The following is a 14906-nucleotide window of genomic DNA, read 5'->3' on the forward strand; positions in this document are numbered from 1 at the left end:
ATTTCCATGGGGCCAGGACCAGGGATAATGATCTTATTACACCGAGACTAGCAGGACCTCTTTAGTATTAGCCATCATACGGTATCTGTCTGTTTTGAATCTGTCCGGATGGACATGGAGCACGAGGTGGGTGAGTCCAGCTGTGTGGAAACGCGGGGTCCTCTTCCTGTTTTTCAGCCTCGCAGAGCGTGGCAGGAAAGCACCGTGCCATCATACGGTGTAGCCTCATGCGAAGGCCTTCCCAGACCCTCTTTATTTTCAACGGCAGAATAATGAATTGATTAGCGCTGCCCTCTGCCCGTCTTGTTTGCATAATGCCCCGTTGTTGCCGTTTTAAGAGCCCTTCGGAGCTTTGCGTCAACCCCCCTGCAACGTTGGGAGCGTCTGAGTGCTCAGGCTTCAGCTTGTACGGTTTAAACTGAGCCATACTTCACATTAAACGGCGCGCTGGCGTCCAGGCGCTAGCTCAAATTTCACGCCATCAGTATTGTGAAGGAACAAGGGGGGAGGGGCGAGCTGAACCTTACACCGTCGGCACAGTGGGAGAAGGGACGAGGCGAGGGAAAGCATAGCCGGTGTTTATATGTTGCATTAAAATGCCGGATGATGGGTCTTCCATCCAAATGAACAAGCGCTGCAGTATTATTATTATTTCCCCCCCCCCCCTCCCGTCGGAGGATGAGGAGGCGACGGTTTATCGCGGCTTTGCAGGTGCAATCCGGAGCCGCTCTGCCAGCGGGCATGAAAGACCTGAAATTCTCTGGTTAGACCTCAAAGTCCCGTACTGACCGTGAAGGTTCCTTTTTATTTTTATTTTATTTATTTATTTATTTTTTTTGGGAAGCGGAGTGTACGGAAACGCGCAGGGTCATGGGATAGCCGCCCGCCGATGTGGAGATTGGTGTTGGCGGGTGGGGGTGGATGGAGGAGAGGGTGTCTGAGGTCTGTATCGCCCCCGGCGGTGGAAATCCCAGGCCTGGTAGGATGGCTTTCCCTTTCCTGTGAGAGACGCAGTCATTACATTACATTACATTATTGGCATTTGGCAGACGCTCTTATCCAGAGCGACGTACAACAAAGTGCATACCCATAACCAGGGATAAGTTCGCTGAAAGACCCTAGAGGTAAGTACAATTTCAACTGCTACCTGTACAACAAAGATAAGGACAAGGGCCATTTTTTTTTTTTTTTTTTTTTTTTTTTTTTTTTGAACAAACAAACAAACAGAGCAAAAGTCACCAAAGTTAACTATCCAAACACTGCTTACCTAGCCAACTAAAATACTGATACACAAGTCACAGAGACAACAATTAAGGTTCACAGGGAGGTAGGGAGGGATGGGGAGAGGTGCTGTTTGAAGAGGTGTGTCTTCAGCTTGCGCTTGAAGGTGGGGAGGGATTCTATAGTTCTGACCTCAACGGGGAGTTCGTTCCACCACCGTGGAGCCAGAACAGACAGTAGTCGTGAGCGTGAGGTGGAGGTTCTGAGAGGGGGAGGTGCCAAGCGGCCTGTGGAGGCTGAACGAAGAGGTCTGGCAGGGGTGTAGGGTCTGATGATTTTTTGCAGATAAGCTGGGGAAGACCCTTTAACTGCTTGGAAGGCTAGCACCAATGTTTTGAATTTGATGCGAGCCATGACAGGCAGCCAGTGGAGGGAAGTAAGCAGGGGGGTGACGTGTGAGTATTTGGGAAGGTTGAAGACCAGACGAGCTGCTGCATTCTGGATGAGTTGGAGGGGTCTGATGGCAGACGCTGGGAGGCCAGCCAAGAGGGAATTGCAGTAGTCCAGGCGGGACAGAACCATCGCTTGGACCAGGAGCTGGGTCGAGTAGGGGGTGAGAAAGGGGCGGATTCTCCGTATGTTGTATAGGAAGAACCTGCAAGACCGGGTCACCGCCGCAATGTTCTCGGAAAGGGACAGTCTGCTGTCCATCACCACGCCGAGGTTCCTTGCACTGGGTGACGGCGTGAGTGTGGTATCCCCGAGGGAAATGGAGAGATCCAGATGGGGAGAGGTATTAGCAGGGATGAATATCATTTCAGTTTTACCTGGGTTGAGCTTTAGATGGTGGTTGTCCATCCAGCTCTGGATGTCCCTCAGGCAAGCAGAGATACGGGCTGAAACCTGCGTATCAGACGGCGGGAACGAGACGAAGAGTTGGGTATCGTCCGCATAGCAGTGGTAGGATAGCCCATGTGCAGTGATCACAGGGCCAAGGGAGCGAGTGTAGAGAGAAAAAAGAAGCGGGCCAAGGACTGAGCCCTGGGGAACTCCTGTGGCGAGGGGCCGAGGTGTCGATACCGAACCGCAGTCGTCATGCATACCAATTCTCCCCAGACATGAATTAGCCTACACTCAAAGTAATAATGCGACAAAAAGTGCAAGGTACAAATGCTTGTCGCTGGGGCGGTACTTAAAATTGTCCCCCTAGCCTGCAATATATAATTAATTTGTACCTTTTTTTGCTTGGAAAACGTGCTAATTTGTGCCCAAAGAGTACTGTACTTTCAGGGTACATTTGAGAAATTTGATCCTCATTAGATTTCAGAGATGTACCTCCACTGTCAGTATTTGTGAGAGTGTATCCCCAGTCAATTTTGCAGAATTCCTCCTTGTTACTTGGTATGTGTAGAACTGGGAGGGCTTGAGAGCGCATTTGGCAGTATTTGCAGGTACATGGATTTTGTTAGGGTGTCATCTGCTCAATGCTCCTGGGTGTTCTGTTAATCTGTTATTTTTTCTAAGTGGATAAACACATATGTCATACAGTGCCTCACGTTTGACAGATTTATTAGTGTTTGAATGTAGGTGTAGTGTGTCACCTTTGGGAAAATAATTTGGTTGGCAAGTTTGGTTGTTTTTAGGCACATCTTATGTTAGTTCTAAAATGTAGTAAGTACACATTAAACTGTGTGCAGTTCTGCTTGATTTTTGTTATGTTGGCAATGTCTGGTTTGACTTGCTTATCTATTAGAACTTGTTTCTGTGACTGTGGTACTCTAACCTAGATTATGCACCACATTTTAAAATTAGCTCAGTTTACATCACATTCAGGTTAGATGTAATGATTTCTTGGGAGATATTTCCACCTGCATCTCTGCGATGAACGGGTTGGATAAAAGTAATATGTGAAATTAGCCATCTGATTTGACATAAGGGAAGATGAGTCCTGTGCAATATTGCACAGTTTGCAAAGGCGGGACTGGGAAAGTGAAGTGAGCGGGAACCGTACCCTGAAAATGGATTATTTCATTCATAAAATGTTTTGTCCCTGTGAAGTTAAACGTTTCAATATGAAGAAAGCCAATGGGGCACCTGCTAGGTGTTCTAAACTGTGGAACATGATTTAGCTGTAGCACACTGGCAAGCCAGAAGATGAGAGTACTACAATATAGAGATTTCCTGAAGGGCTGTCATTGTTGTAGATCTTGCGTAGGTTCGAAAAAATGCCTCAGTGTTATCATCTGCCCCACCCCTACTCCTCTGGAGTGATGCAAGTTTTTTGCTGGCTGAGTGACCAATGCAGATGGGGGCTGAATCACCAGTTCAGTCTGTTTCTGGTGTTTTGTGTTGTGGCTTTGATGTCTTGAGTGCATTACCTTGACTATGGGAGAGTGAGGTGATATTAACCTCAAAATGGATGGAAGTTGTGTTGTGTAGCTAATCACTCATTTTATGGTGTTGGGCAAAACCCTCATATGACAGAATGTGGTAGCTCCACGCATTGTGTGGTTAGTGAAGCCTGAACTTTCCCATCATCAGTTTTGAGTGTAGGTCTTTGAAGGCCAGATTTTCTTATCAAAGATCCAAAAGTTTCATAACATCTGTTAAGGTAGTTCACTATGTCATTCCTACATCCTGCAGTTCAGTTGTTTACTTATGCCATAATGAATGCTTAACGGTCTGCAATAGTATTCCAGTGTTACACTTCCCATCCCTTTAGAGGCCTTGCTATTACCACTCCTCATGTCTTCTCATTCTCTCTTTGAACAGGTGTATATGGGAACCCTCTGAACAAGTACATCCAGCACTATGAGGGTCTGTCCTACGACACGGAGGCCCTCCACAGCAAGCACCAGCGGGCCAAGAGGGCCCTCTCGCACGAGGAAAAGTTCGTGCACCTCGACTTCCACGCACACGGAAGGTCAGTTTGACGAGTCAAGAAAGTGGTTCCGAAAGGTTCGCCTCTTTGTAGTTTGTGGTTGTTGACACAATTTTCCACCCCATGTCAACATCCATAACGTAGATGGCCAGTTGGGGTTGTGGGATATCATTGGCCAGTTTGTGGTTGTTGGGGTATTGATGGTCCGTTGTGGTTGCAGGGGTATCCATAGTCAGTTTGTGGTTGTAGGGCTATTGATGGACCGTTGTGGTTGTAGGGGTATCCATTCTTGGTTTGTGGTTGTAGGGCTGTCGATGGTCTGTTGTGGTTGTAGGGGTATTGATGGTTATTTGAAGGAAAGTCTTAATCTTAAAATTTTCCTCTCCCAGAAAACCCACAAGTTAATTTGGGCTGAGAGTCATCTGGCATCCTTCTCCTGTAAATTTTGAGTTTTGTTTTTTTACTTGACTTCACCCCTTGCGGTGAAGATTTTCTCTGTGTGGAAGACTCCCGGGCTCCTCTCAGCTTGAGTTAGAAGATGCACCCCGCTGGGTGACCTTGAGGTAGCTTCTGTCTTAACTTTAATTTAAGCTGCAGTGAAGAAGTCCAGTAGTTTTGGGGGGAGGGAGGGGGTATAGGAGGCTGGAAAAGCGCATGTCAACCGTCCTGTTTTCAAGACTGGAGGACAAGCGGACCTGCCCGTATTCTGCATTTCACTGTGGAATGTGGCAGTGCTGAAGCCCTTTAGCAGACTTGTTTGGGTGGACTCGAAGCAGAGGCTAGGTCCCTCCGCTTCTTCCAGAAGTACCAACTGGGATTCTGCCCAGGCCTTTATTTTTTAAAATGGATTGGATCAAGTTTAAAAAAATAAAATAAATAAAAGGACAAAAGTTTTGAAGCCAAGATTGAGCTGTGCACTCAAAGCCAAGCCCCATGGAGAGAATTCAATCGGGTGGGATTATAAGCAGTTCTGAGCTGATATTCTAAACTCATGCATTGTTTGGCAGTGGGTGGAGAAATTGATCTGGCCTAGTCGGTGCTTGTGACAGCTGGCAGTGTTATACTTCCCTTTAAATCCTTTGTGGTGTTATACTTCCCTTTAGTTCTTTTGTGGTGTTGCCTCATTTGAGAGTTCTCTTCCCGAGAAGGACTTTACATCATATAGAGTCATGAAGTTATGGTAGATGTCTATGGGCTTCCTGGGCTTATAGATGTTTCTGTGAATCATGAGTCACTTTTATGGGTGTATTTAGTATTTTTTATCACGCCATACTCCGCGTTCCCATTGTGCTATTCACACTCAGTCCTGCCAGAAGCAGTCGCCACCACACTTACCTCACATTCCATTTCCGTAGAATGTGGTGATATTCCGCTATTTATTTAGTCGCTTTTCATCAATGCTTGTATTCTGGGATCTACGTTGATATGGTCAACATGGGAAAGGCCATTTTTATCATAGAATTTCATCATCTTATGAAGGCATTAAAAAATGAAACGGATATGTTTTTTTGTTTTTTTTACAGATACTTTTTCAGAGAACTATTTTGCTTCGTTAAGGGACCTTAACAAATTACATTACGTGGCATTTAGCTCACGCTCTTATCCAGAGCGACGTACAACAAAGTGCAAATCAAACACAAGAACAAGTGCAAAGAGGACCTGAGAGGACAGTATAGTTCCGAGTCCTAGTGTAAACATGCAGAAAATCAGAACCCTTTAAGAGTACAATCAACTTTCAGACTAGCATACCACAATTGCAGCTAGAATACAAAAAATAACAATACCTTTACAAGTAACAGTATCTATACAATCTATACAAATGCTGTCCCATCTCAGGTGGTAGATACTGAATTGTTCTGCTCGTTATAAGACTACCTACACTCGGTGCAATGCAGTCCTCGTGGTTATGACAGGAATCTACTTCCCAATCCTCATTAGGATCACAGCTCACTTCCACCGGATGACCATTGACTGCCTTCGTTGTTTTTCCAGCTGCTGTATTCCTGTGGTCCCTGAGGGGTTCAAAGTGATACCCGCCTGACCATGTTATGTGGTTTTTGTCGGGGTGAATTGAATCTTGATGATTATTTCGCAGTGAACTCACCTTAAAGATGGAGGTGGGGCTTATCTAAGAGGGACAGATGTAGAAGTAAGGTGAGCTTCATATTGCTTCATATAGCTGCAGTAAATGTTTCAGCCGATCTATATTCACCAAGCACTTTATTAGGAACATCTTTACTTTATTACACCTACTTATTCATGCAATTATCTAATTAGCCAATTGTGTGGCAGCAGTACAGTGCATACAATCATGTAGATATGGGTCAGGAGCTTCAGTTAATGTTCACATTAACCGTCAGAATGGGGAAAAAATGTGATCAAAGTGACTGACCATGGAATGATTGTTGGTTGCAGACAGGGTGGTTTCAGTATCTCAGAAATAGCTGATCTCCTGGGATATTCACGCACACTAGTCTCTAGAGATTGAAAAGAATGGTGTAAAAAAACAAAAACATCCAGTGAGCAGCAGTTCTGAAGAAAGAAACGCCTTGTTTTCGTCAGAGGAGAATTTCGTCAGAGGAGAACCGCCAGACTGGTCAAAGTTGACAAGAAGGTGACAGTAACAGTAACGCAAATAGCAGACATTACTACAGTGGTATGCAGAAGAATATCTCTGAAAACACGACGCATCATAACTCTAAGTGGATAGGTAAAAAGAATAAGTCTAATAAATACCGAATAAAGTGCTCATTGAGTGTATATCGATATGTGGTCTGCATGGATTTACTGGTTTTTGTTTGTGGTTATGATGTGCTAAGTTGGCAGGCCAATTACAGGTAGCCCTATTTCACTAATTTCTGCGTTTGCCAAAGAAACTGCTTAATGACCAGTATTGCTGACGTTCTTGGGAAAATCTGAAACCATTGTTTCCAATTGGAGAGAGCAAATTAAGCCTAGTTGTATTCTAAGACCTTGCGAAGTCCAGCTCTTCCTTTGTACTCATTTGCTCATTCTAATATCTCTCTCTGTGTGGTGACATTTTGTTAGGCTTAAATATTTACTGAAGGTAATTGGAATTGACTGAATGTGAAAGTGGCAGAATGACTGGTTTCACCCTGGCTCTAATTGGTACAGTTGTTATTCTGTGGGCTGCCTGGGTTTATCTGCATTTACATCTTGTTGCAATATCGCTGCAGTTCTGGATGGCCTTGAACCTGTGACTTTCCGGTCAAGTCCATTCCTGCTCCATTCACACAGTGCTGCCATATGTTGCAGCAATAAAATGACTTGTAAAAAGTTTGCTTGCGGTTTGGCATGTACTGTATACAGAAGATTAGTGTAATCAGTATTTCCTTGTAGGGATTTCAGTTGATTGATGACCAAATAAGTAGTTGAGACGGCGTAGTTTTTTGAGTAGTCACGGCTTTTTATGCTTCTTGTTTGTTAAGTCTGTTTGTTTTTTAAATTACTCTCTGATTGCATAAGCTGCATGTAGTTTTTGTCACGTGTAATATAGAAGTAAAATGACCTTATGTCCGAGCAGATGCGTCTTGACATTTTGTGGTTTCACATCACCTGATGATGGATTTGCATGTGACTGTTGATGTGGAAATGTGTGTTTTTTTTTTTTTAATGCATGGTCACCCTTGCCTGCTGGTGTGCATACACATTACACACACTCAGACATACCATGTCTTGTTGTGCATCTTTGTGACAGTTCTCTTCTCTCAGTTCAGCTTTTTCATTGTGCGTAATCCCAGAGAGTGTGTGTTGTTAGCAGCGGTGTCCATTACTGCATAGTTCCCTCTTTCTCTCTCTCTCTCTCTCTCTCTCTCTCTCTCTCTCTCTCTCTCTCTCTCTCTCTCTCTCTACCCAGCTGGCTAGGTTTGGAAGCCTAAAAATAGCCTCCATGCCTATGATTCCCACAAGCTCTCATTTTGTACCATTGTTCTCTCTTCACCTTCTGCTTGCCTTCTCTCTCTCTCTCTCTCTCTCTCTCTCTCTCTCTCTCTCTCTCTCTCTCTCTCTCTCTCTCTCTCTCCCTCTCCCTCTCCCTCTCCCTCCTCTCTCATGCTCTCTCTCTTGCTGGCCCTCTCTCGTTCACACTCTCCCTCTCCTCTCTCTCCTGCTCTCTCTCCATCTCCCCATCTCTCACCCTCTTGTTTGCACTCTCCTCTCTGCTCTCTATCACTCTTGTTCAGTCCGTCTCCCTCACTCTATCGCTCACTCTATCGCTCACTCTGTCGCTCATTCTCTCCCTCACTTTCTCACCTCTCTGTGCCGTTTGGTGTCTTGAGTGAACTGAGCATGAAAGGGTTTGTATTGTAACCTTTGCCATCCTCTTTAGAAAAACGGCGTAGGGTTGGGAGGGCATGTTGGAGCCTTTCACATTTTCTGCTAAAAACCTGCACGTTGCTACAGCAACGGCTAATTAAAGATATTTCTTAGGACACCCCACACACGTTTGATTGTCGGCCCTGTTGTTTGTCTGTTACAGTCCTGCCACACAGCTGCTCGCTGTTTAAGGCGGTGGCTTATTAATTCATGCCTGGGCGAGAAGAGTCCTGTGTGATGTAACCTCCACCTTAAAGACAAGCTGAAATCAAAATCCACTTTAGTCGATTCTTCATAACCATACAAACAAGTTTAAGTGTATATGCCATAAAATGTATAAAATTGTAAAACCTGGAAAAATATTTGACGTCATCATGTTCCAGTGGGCATGTAAGTCCATCTTTTCTGTTCCCCTCTAATCAATATCCTTTAACCCCTTATGGGCGGATGCGACCTGCGCGTTACATCTCCTTTAACAGACGGATGCGACGACTGCGTTTTTCGAGACGCATGACCGCATAGCAGTCCGCTCGTCTGCCCCTTATTGCCTGGTCTCCAGGGAGATGCAGAAGTCAGGCCTGTGTGCTTTCCTCAGGGACGATCCTCCACCCAAGGGCTCCAGGATCGAAACGGTCGCTCCGACTCGAAGAATTGGGTCTTCCATGGTTTCCTGGATTTAAGCTCAGAGAACCAGAACAGTGACGGCCTGCTGCCTTGTGTGAGCAAATAAAATCTAAACAGTCCTTAGTTTAAAATTTTATCAAGTCATGGCCGTAGTCCTACAAGTCCTTGTGAGTGAAGCACCCTATGACTGAATCATGGATTGTGGCGATAACGGTGAGAATATGCTGGAGTTATGGATATCAGAGACTTTTTCAGTACACCTACATTTTCCCCCACCCCCCCCACACACACCGGGACTCCCCACCACCTCTATCTCCGGGAGACAGACTCCGCTTTATTACTTCAGATAGATTGCATCTTCTCTCTAACCAGCTCCTCTGCCCTCTTGAGATTTCTGGAGATCATGTGACAGTGATGAATGGTAATGATGCCTTCACCTGGCTGGAGTGGACACTTAATCCCCGGAGTGCAGTGGCCTACTTGATCAACGCTCCATTTCTTGTGATTTGTGGAGCCTCCTGCCTAATTCATTTTGGGCTGATTAATCTCAATGCTCAGATTCCTCCATAGTTGTGGTTGTGGTCGGATCTTAAGAGATCTTCAGCTACATTATTAACATGTTTCAGCCACAAACAAAATGGTGCCTGATGCCAGGATGTGGGCACAAAGTGGTAGTTCTGCACGAGTCACAAATTTTTTAGATGACTGGCAGCTGATCGTTTTTGGGAGATGACTGGCAGCCGATTGATGTTTGTTTGGTGATGATTGGCAGCCGATTGATGTTGGGAGATGGCGGTGACAGCCAAGAGATAATTTCCCCACATCAAATGTACCTGGATGCTTTTTGTGTACTTTTTGTTGTGTACTGAGTGTGACTAAAAATGTTACTCTTGAGGGCATGCCATCATTGTGCGTGCGTGTCTTTGTTTGGCCTGCTGGTGATGCCATATTAAACCATGGCTGTTTTGTTTGCAACCTATGGTGACTAGTCTATGGGGCACTTATGATTATTTAATATTATACAGCATCTGTACTGAAAGCTCGGACTGAACTTGTGGCGGGTTGCACAGACAGTTTGCCTGTCATGGCTCCAGCGGTCCTCTTTACCAGACATTTTACACAATACAACAACTTTAAATTATATTTTAACACACAGGACTATGACATGACCAAAACTGCGTACATTAAATTGAATTTATTGTTACTGGCTCCAGTTTCATTTCGATCCTGTTTTAAATGAAAGGTAACACCACGAAGGTGCCATAGCCAATATTCTTTTTAAGAAAACACGTCACAATATCCATGATATGGCAAAATCTGTGTTTATGGAACTGCGTCATACAGGTTTTCATGTTGACACCGATACACCACCCACCCCCTAAACTGGACAGTTATGCTTTGTGACGTTTTCTGTCGTCCCAACTGATCGTGTAGCTTCCCTGATGTCAGTCTGGGCCCCCAGATAGACAATAGCAGTGAGCTTTTACAGTGGAGCTTCCAGCATGCATCTCCTGGGGGAATGCACTTCCCACAATGCACTTCCCGCAGTGCTTAATTCAGAAAGACTGGCCCAGGAGGACAGCTGTGTGGAGTGACACTGCGATGCTCTGCTGTGAGTTCTGGACGTGTCACAGCAGGGGTAGTGGTGGCTTCCACAGTGTTTCTCACTGTAAGGGCGACTGCTGATTCCACACCACAGGAATTGATTAGCCACAGCTAAGATCTCACTCTAACTCGATCTCTGACCCTTTAAGCCTTATCCCTTGCCCTCTGACTCTTTTACTTTGAGCCTATTCTAGTCATTCTATACACTAATGAATTGCATGAAACACTCTGAACTGGAAGTGATACTGAATTTGAAACTCATCATCCAATTTCAGACTTTTAACTTTGGCAGAGGGCGTGGTTGTGTTTTGTATTACTCCTTCTAGAAACCTCTGAGAAAATTGATGCGAACATATCATAGCTCTGGATGACACAAGCATCTGTCCCGTTTATCCGCGGTGTTAGCCCAAAAGGTCGCAGGTCAAGAGAGTCGTTCAACTGGAGTGGGTGACGTGAGTCGGTGCTCTCTGGGCCATTCCACGGTAACAGACATTACAACTGCTGGGTGTGTGGGTGAGTAAGCCCAATACTGCTACATAATAGAGACTGATAACATTTTATTGAGTTATTTCCTCCTGAGGGTTAAAAAAAGCATATGCCGGTCTCATATGTAGCTGTTTTCGACTTTACCACTGAAATATCCTGCGGTTGTAATGTTGGTTACCGTGGAATTGCCCGGGAGACTATGGGGCGGTGTCCACAGAAAGCGTTTTTTTCATGGCAGAGCGCTTTGGACATCAAAATCCAAAAATTCCCAGAGCACTTCCAAAAAGAGCTCAGAGCGCTTCTTGTTGCTAGGTTACGGTCGTTGTGTCATCTCCGTCATTAATACAAATAACCTAACCGAAATAACGACATAACGGTAAACATGAATACCAAAAACAAAATCTTTGCAATTGCTCTAGCGGCGGATCTCAATGAAGATCCCGCTGTCAGGAGAAGGGCTAGAAGTGTGTGGGTGCTAAGATAATGCTAACTGACAGTTAGTTAGTTAGCTGACTTAGCCCTTTATGGTAACTAGCTAGCTATCACGACCAAAACATAAAGAACAAAGCCTGGAGAGATGTCTCTGCTTTTTATATATTTTTTATATAACTACAAGGTAAACAGCAAGCTAACAAGGTCATACGAACTGACAGTTGGCTAATCTCTGACGGTTAGCTAACGTTAGCTAGCTAGCATAACTACAAAAAGCAGAGATCTCTCCAGGCTTTGTTCTTTATGTTTTGGTCGTGATAGCCCTTTATGGTTAAGATCATATATGACCGGGTTGTCGGACACCGCAAGAACCAGCCTCTCCTCCGCCATGTCCGTTGATCTTTGTTGGTCCCACCTCTTCCTCGATTATGATTGGTCGGTCGAAACAAAGTGACATTGATGAGCGGCGCTCCTCTCCAAAAGTTGAACTATTTTCAACTCAAGGCGCCCAGAGCGCTCCGCCAAAAAACGCTAGCCGCCGAGAGCGCTAAAACGCTAGGCGCGGCGCTGGGAAGAGGAGCGCGCCTAGCGTGTCTTTAGCATAGAAATGAATGGCAGAAGGGCGCTGGCAGCTCAAAAAACACTTTCTGTGGACACCGCCCCTATACCGCTCGTTAAGACGGTCGCTGTTTGAGCCCAGCCCAGCTGTGCGGCTGAGAAACGGCCAGCATGGTGCTGCTGTCACTGACGCTCTTGTCAGTTGGGCTCCTGGTGAGGCCCCCCCCCCCCCCCCCTGCCAGCCCTCCCGTCCCCCCTCGTTGGTTAATTGATGTGGCCCTGACCCAGGCTGGCTGCTAGCCCATGCTGAGCCGGGCGCGTCTTGTTATCGGAGCGGAAGTGCACAATACGCTAAAGCGGTATTGAGCTCAGTCCTGGCTGGCAGGGTGGGCGGAGGAGACGCATGGAGATGGGGGCCGAGAGCTCATTCCAATGGCTTATTTCTTTCACTTCCTTGTCTTTCAAAGGATGGCCTGATGTTTTCCTGCTCAAAGGAAATATTGTGGGGGTTCCTAACTTCTTCTTCTAGAAGGAACCATGCCATGGGTTGGAATGCCCTTAAAGATGTCGTACCTCGATTGATTTCCGGGTCGGGAGTAAGTGAAGGATAAAAGAGAGGGGAAAAATAAGCGATTGGAATGAGCCCAGAGAAAGGGCTCAGAAGATGGGGTCAGGCGCTCCCTCTCTCCCCCTCCCTTCCTCCTGTGTGTGCTGGAGGAGTTATTATTAGGCTTCTGAGTCTCTGAGAGGCTCAGGAGGAATTACCTCTCCTGTCCTCTTCCTCCACTCTTTCCCTGTGTCGTGTGGCCTTGAGTGACAGTGCCGGGACACTCGGGTCAGTGCTGTTGGTGTTCTGAGAGGAGCAAACGCTTGGGAGAGCAGTGACGAAGTGTACAACGTGAAGACCAGGTAAACAAAAGCAGAGGCTACACAACAGAACGACCAATGACTCCAGTAAGGTTTGTGGAGTTATTGCTGTAAATTGCCTTCACCTACAAGTACTTGTCAGTTCATCTTCATGTTGAGCTCAATTCCCAGCCCTCATCCAAGCTCCTCGGCCACAGACATGGTTCACAGCCTGAGATCTGAATGATTTGTTCTCTCTAAGAATGGGATTCCATCCAATTGGTCCTTGGTCCATAAGCCATTGGTCTTATTACCGCTGCCACCTCTCATGTCCCCCTTTGATTGGTTGCAGTCAGGGAAGAGGCTTCCCCAGGACAACCGATTGGCCGGCTACGTAAGTGGAAAAGTCCCTTGAATCTTCACAGTCAATAAGTCTGTTGGTGGGCAAGCTGCAACTAATCACTGCCCTTGCACTAGAATTACTGAGGCTGCAACACGGGGATTATGGGATGCGAGCGGCCCTGGGCCTCAGTAAACAGGAAGCAGTTTGTAAAGTGTTCACTAGCACGGCCGCGGTGGCGTAGCGACTTCCTTTGTGCAGGGGGCCTTAACTGGCACAATGGAAACGCACCATCCCGCACCCTGCTTGTAGCAACAAACCATCCAGAACCGTTGAAGTCAGTGATTCTTTTATTTGTTTCACACAGTAGGAGGAACCAGGTGCCTACCTTTTATTGAGCAGCGCTGAAGTTGGCGCATCTTCAAAAAGGGAACCATCATCCTTTTGAAGGCACCTGTCAATTTAATTTAAATTTAAAGTGTATAAACCAATTTAAAACCAATTTTTAAAAAAGGCTCATTTTTAAATTGTGCTCATGAAATTTGTCTCACCTCAGTAATGGGCAGTCATGTTTCCAAAGCGGTGGAGTAATTGAATTATGTGCTGGGTGTAATGGTTCGGAGCTCGAGTGGTTTATTTGGTTTTTTTGTTAAACTCGCCTGTGGTGACACACTTCTTGGAAATGCTTGAGGACACGCAACGAGGGTGCTCTTCCTGCCAGTTCCTGCTTTGAGATGCACTGGTGACTCATTCCCTGGCTTACAAAACATTATTTTTTCTAAGGCCTGGTGGGGTGAATGCTTAACAGATTAACCCAATGTACCTGGTGGTTCAAGGCTGGTGCTTCAAGCCCCAGTGTAAGCACAGTAAAGCCACACAGCTGTTGGGCCCTTGAAGGCCCTCCGGGGGGGATTGTCTCCTGCTTCATCTAGTCAATTGTAAGTCAGCTTCAATAACAAATCGGCTAAATAACAAATTATTTTGTATTATTTATTGCCGTCGTGTTTGAAGTGGGGAGGGAATGGCATGTTCACATCTAGCACTTGGATATGTGAATATCAACATGGATGCAAATTTGAAATCATGTGAGCTATAGGAAAGCCACTATGACAACATGGTGATAATTCTTTTGTTGTGCACTTTGGTAATGATGGCTTGCATTGCCCCTCAGGGAAACTTGGAACATGGCGAACATGGCATTTTAATAATAATAATAATTCCATGCATTTATATAGTGCTTTTCTCATCAGCCTCATCACTCAAAGGGCTTTACAGTGATGTGAGGGAAACTCGCCTCAACCACCACCAATGTGTAGCACCCACCTGGGTGATGCAAAGGCAGCCATTTTGTGCCAAAACATTGTTTTTAGCCAATTAAATCGGGGGATGTTTAGGTGGCAGCTTGAGTGAGCCTGGTTGGGAATTTAGCCAGGACACCAGGGAACCTCCTACTCATTGCAAAGAGTGTCCTGGGACCTTTAATGACCACAGTGAGTCACTGTTCGGGTATGCAGTGCAGTCTGTACAAGTCCTGTTCTTTTGGGTCCCTCCTCCAGCACATTGGATTTGAAATGAAGC

The 14906-nt window shown here is 45.7% G+C and overlaps 1 protein-coding gene across 1 annotated transcript in view; it reads left to right on the forward strand.

The window, feature by feature from the left end:
* Positions 1-14906, forward strand: part of LOC133130444 (disintegrin and metalloproteinase domain-containing protein 10-like) — an 89243-nt gene that overhangs the window by 17788 nt on the left and 56549 nt on the right. The window contains exon 2 of the mRNA XM_061245045.1: positions 3994-4144. Coding sequence (XP_061101029.1) covers positions 3994-4144 — 151 coding nt within the window. The remainder of the gene's footprint in view (positions 1-3993; positions 4145-14906) is intronic.

Source organism: Conger conger, chromosome 6, assembly GCF_963514075.1.
Source record: "Conger conger chromosome 6, fConCon1.1, whole genome shotgun sequence".
NCBI classification, from domain to species: Eukaryota; Metazoa; Chordata; class Actinopteri; order Anguilliformes; family Congridae; genus Conger; species Conger conger.